The sequence below is a fragment of the Salvelinus sp. IW2-2015 genome, unplaced genomic scaffold (genome assembly GCF_002910315.2).
Source record: "Salvelinus sp. IW2-2015 unplaced genomic scaffold, ASM291031v2 Un_scaffold1936, whole genome shotgun sequence".
In the NCBI taxonomy this organism is placed as follows: domain Eukaryota; kingdom Metazoa; phylum Chordata; class Actinopteri; order Salmoniformes; family Salmonidae; genus Salvelinus; species Salvelinus sp. IW2-2015.
The window spans coordinates 45,693-50,481 of NW_019943293.1; the positions used below are offsets into that span (position 1 = coordinate 45,693).

Genomic DNA, 4,789 nt, shown 5'->3' on the forward strand with positions numbered 1-4,789 from the left:
GGTGGTTCTATGTGGTGATACGAGGTGGTTCTATGTGGTGATATGAGGTGGTTCTATGTGGTGATACGAGGTGGTTCTATGTGGTGATACGAGGTGGTTCTATGTGGCGATACGAGGTGGTTCTATGTGGTGATACGAGGTGGTTCTATTTGGTGATACGAGGTGGTTCTATGTGGCGATACGAGGTGGTTCTATGTGGTGNTGGTGATACGAGGTGGTTCTATGTGGCGATACGAGGTGGTTCTATGTGGTGGTTGTAGAGCATGGCGCTTGTCCCCATGGAAACATGTATGCTTGCATTTGGGGCTGCAGGTAGCCTAGTGGTTAGAGCGTTGGACTAGTAACCGAAAGGTTGCAAGATCGAATCCCTGAGCTGACAAGGTAAAAATCTGTCTTTCTGCCCCTGAACAAGGCAGTTAACCCACTGTTAACTGACTTGCCTAGTTAAATAAAGGTAAAATTTAAAAAATGACTAACTCCCTTCGGATAATATTTTTAATTTAAAAGTCTGCTAAATGGATTATTATTATAATAAAGGCATTTGCTAGATTCTTTAACATGAGGGAAAAAACAAAGTAAACATTTGATCAAGATAATCTATATATATATAGTGCATTCAGAAAGTATTCAGACCCCTTGTCTTTTTCCACATTATGTTAAGTTACAGCCTTATTCTAACATGGATAAAAATATAAAAAATCTCAATCAATCTACACACAATACCCCATAAAGAAAAAGCGAAAACAGTTTTTTAGAAATGTTAGCTAAATATATTTAAAATAACAAAACCAAAACACCTTATTTACATAAGTATTCAGACCAAAGAGAGCTGGATGAATCATTCTGGGTTTTCACTGGTCTCTTTGCCACACCCACTGCTGACAGTTGTATAACATCAAGAACACAGCCATGCAATCTCCACAGACAAACATTGGCGATAGATTGGCCTTACTGAAGAGCTCAGTGACTTTCAACGTGGCACCGTCATAGGATGCCACCTTTCCAACAAGTAAGTCCCGGTCAACTGTAAGTGCTGTTATTGTGAAGTGGAAACGTCTAGGAGCAACAACGGTTCAGCCACGAAGTGGTAGGCCAAACAAGCTCACAGAACGGGACCGCCAAGTGCTGAAGCGAGTAGCTCGTAAAAATCGTCTGTCCTCGGTTGCAACACTCACTACTGAGTTCCAATCTGCCTCTGGAAGCAACGTCAGCACAATAACTGTTCGTCGGGAGCTTCATGAAATGGGTTTCCATGGCAGAGCAGCAACACACAAGCCTAAGTTCACCATCCGCAATGCCAAGTGTTGGCTGGAGTGATGAATCACGCTTCTGCATTTGGCAGTCCGACGGACGAGTGTGGGTTAGACATATTTAAAAAAATAAAAATAAATGTAACCTTTATTTTACTTGGCAAGTCAGTTAAGAACAAATTCTTATTTTACAATGACGGACCTACCCCGGCCAAACCCTCCCTTAACCGGGACGACGCTGGGCCAATTGTGCGCCACCCTATGAGACTCCCGATCACGGCCGGTTGTGATACAGCCCGGGATCGAACCAGGGTCTATAGTGACGCCTCTAGCACTGAGATGCAGTGCCTTAGACCGCTGCGTCACTTGGGATGCCAGGAGAACACTAGCTGCTCGAATGCATAGTGCCAACTGTAAAGTTTGGTGGAAGAGGAATAATGGTCCTGGGCTTCGTGGTTCAGGCCCCTTAGTTCCAGTGAAAGGAAATCTTAATGCTACAGCATACAATGACATTCTAGACGATTCTGTGCTTCCAACTTTGTGTCAACAGTTTTGGGGAAGGGCCCTTTCCTGTTTCAGCATGACAATGCCCCCGTGCACAAAACAAGGTCCATACAGAAATGGTTTGTCAAAAATCGGGGTTGAAGAACTTGACTGGCCTGCACAGAGCCCTGACCTCAACCCCATCGAACACCTTTGGGATGAATTGGAACGCCGACTGAGAGCCAGGTCTAATCGCCCAACATCAGTGCCCAACCTCACTAATGCTCTTGTGGCTGAATGGAAGCATGTCCCTGCAGCAATGTTCCAATATTTAGTGGAAAGTCTAACCAGAAGAGTGGAGGCTGTTATAGCAGCAAAGGGGGGACCAACTCTATATTAATGCCCATGATTTTGGAATGAGATGTTGGACGAGAACAGTCCAAAAAAAATTTGACGAAAGACAGTCCATAGCATTGCTTCTGTTTAGTTTAAGCCTTCGACGGCTGGCTTAACCTTAGCTGCGTGCTCAGAAGAAAAAACCCATAGAGAATACTGTAGCGACCCTGTGTTCATACCTCCGGATATTGACTCTGCCACACGAGCCTGCTTTTTTGCGGCACAGTCGATGGAGCGCAGAGCTACGGGCCAGAAGGTTGAGGGATTCGAGCCGCACTCCCTGCTTGTTTCATTACACTGGTGTCAGGAATATCACCACAGACAAGCTCACTCTCCCTGCCTGTTTCATTACACTGGTGTCAGGAATATCACCACAGACAAGCTCACTCTCCCTGCCTGTTTCATTACAATATATATAAAGCTAATATGTTTTCTATGGTAGAACCATACCTAGCTGATAAAATGTACCTGCATGTTCCGAATAGAACCCATAAAGATATACGTTGTAATTCGATGGTAGAACCATCTAGAACCTTACCTGCATGTTCAGAGTAGAACTTCTCAGAGTCCTGTCTCCTCCACACCAGGTCTTTGGACCTGACAATGATGAAGTTGTTCTCTAGGATTCTCTGGTGAAGGGCCTGGAGGTAGAGAAGTATATATTACTTCCTGTTCTCTACGATTCTCTGGTGAAGGGCCTGGAAGGTAGAGAGACGTTACTTCTCATCCAGATACTAAATATAGAGTATACAGTACTACTCTCATCTAAATACTAGACTTCACCTACAATGTGGGACTCCAGTGGATATCATCACCATTGTATGAGTTTGCTCAGTCTAAAATCTTATTTACACCATTTTACATTGGAACTCTGAAAAAATGTCAACAACCCAATATTGATGGATTTTATTAACATCTTAGAAATCCCGCCCGTCAAACTCCCCTCCTGTGCAGATAAAGGGAGACAGACAATCAGCTTTAAAAGGAACTGAAGTATTCAAATAGAACAGTGCATTAAATTTAATCTGTGATGATCAATGCATTTTTCCTCTCCTTTCTTTGAGCCATTGGGCAGGATAATTAAATCAGAAAAGACGAGAAGTCTAAATAACTGCTTGTTGCCTCCCATTCAGTTCATTTATGATCCTATATGCACAATTAGAATATGCCAATAAGCTCTGTCCACTCTCCAATTGTGTGGACGATAACATTTTATTGAAGATGCAGCTGGAAATTGTGTTTATTATGGACCATTGAAAATGACTTCATAAATCAACTTCTCACAATCAATGTTTTGAAAGCTGATGTGATCAACTCCTAAACAATGTTCAAGTGTTACAATATAGGTAACAACCACAAGATACTATCATACTGGTAACTAACCACAAGATACTATCATACCTGTATACTAACCACAAGATACTATCATACTGGTAACTAACCACAAGATACTATCATACTGGTAACTAACCACAAGATACTATCATACTGGTAACTAACCCCCTTTATGCCGCCTTTTGTCTGTGCAATAGGTGTTTTCAAACTGTAGCTAATCGGAAATGGTTCTGATATGTGGTGTGGATAATTGTAATTTGGTCCACAAAAACACATGATTTCAACATGATTATCTGAATAGCCTAATGTGGGTGTGTGTCTATAGCCTACAGTATAATGTAGCCAGTATTTACAATCACGGATTCCATTAAACAAACGCAAGCAACTCACTGACCTCCAAGATGACAGGATGCGCCACTGCATCAGGCTTGATCACCGCGAGGGTGAGCTGCAGTGCTTTCGCACAGCGATGTGAGGTAAACATGCCTGGAAAATGGCAAAGAACATAGGTAAATAACTAAATTGTTGTGGTAAGCAAAGAACACACGTCCCCCGTTTGCACAACAGTACCAGCTACAACTTAGCTGGACAACATTACAGAACACAGAAACAAATTGCACTACACAGAAGAATGTAACGTTACTGTAATTAACGTTAGATAGCTAGCTCGTATGAGAAAACTAACAGGTGCATTGGAAATATGAGACTACTCCAGTTACTTTGACAGTCTAAATTTAGCAAGAAAGTAAAAGACCTGAAGGTACAAAGCGTGTTTATTAGTAGCTAGATAATGTAATGTATGCAGCGATATTTTTACGGGCGCCACCATTTTTGGTGAATGTAACTTGCGTTAGCTACCGTTGTTATTCGTTACATCAAAGTATTAATTACATATRGACAATAACATACGTTTTGAGGCAGTTAAAAGCTACCTTTGAATCTTAATAGCTTATTAATTAACATGTATTAMAATTTTCTGCCCTTTCTCCTACCTGTTCCGCTCTTAAAGAGTCCCCAAATTTCTCAACCCAAATTTTAGGTTCCACATGTTTAATGTTCCGCGTATTTGACACATTATACAGWAGCCCAAAGCCCGGCAGWWGGCGATATTGAGTCGTTTCATTTGACCTTCATCCTAAAGTGACTGCATGCAGCCGGCTAAACACTCCTATCCCCCGTGGACCGGTTCGTACATAAAACATTCTCCATTCCGGCAGCAAAGCCTTCAATTTCTTCCTTAACTCGATTTTATTGAGAGAAGGCAGGGGGGGAAAGCATGGGAAATATGTGTACTTTCTATAAGAAACAACATTTTCTACCACTGC

General features: G+C 42.0%; 1 protein-coding gene across 3 annotated transcripts in view; it reads right to left on the minus strand.

The window, feature by feature from the left end:
* nme6 (NME/NM23 nucleoside diphosphate kinase 6) overlaps positions 1-4,535 on the minus strand; it is a 15,188-nt gene extending 10,653 nt beyond the window's left edge. Inside the window, exons 1-3 of one of the 3 annotated variants that reach the window (XM_024139868.2) lie at positions 4,457-4,535; positions 3,859-3,950; positions 2,668-2,770 (exon numbers count right to left, since the gene is read on the minus strand). In XM_024139868.2, the coding sequence (XP_023995636.1) occupies positions 2,668-2,770; positions 3,859-3,948 (193 nt within the window). In that variant the 5' untranslated portion in view covers positions 3,949-3,950; positions 4,457-4,535. The other 2 variants (XM_024139867.2, XM_024139869.2) reach the window with 2 other exon arrangements.
* Positions 4,536-4,789: the final 254 nt, after the last annotated feature.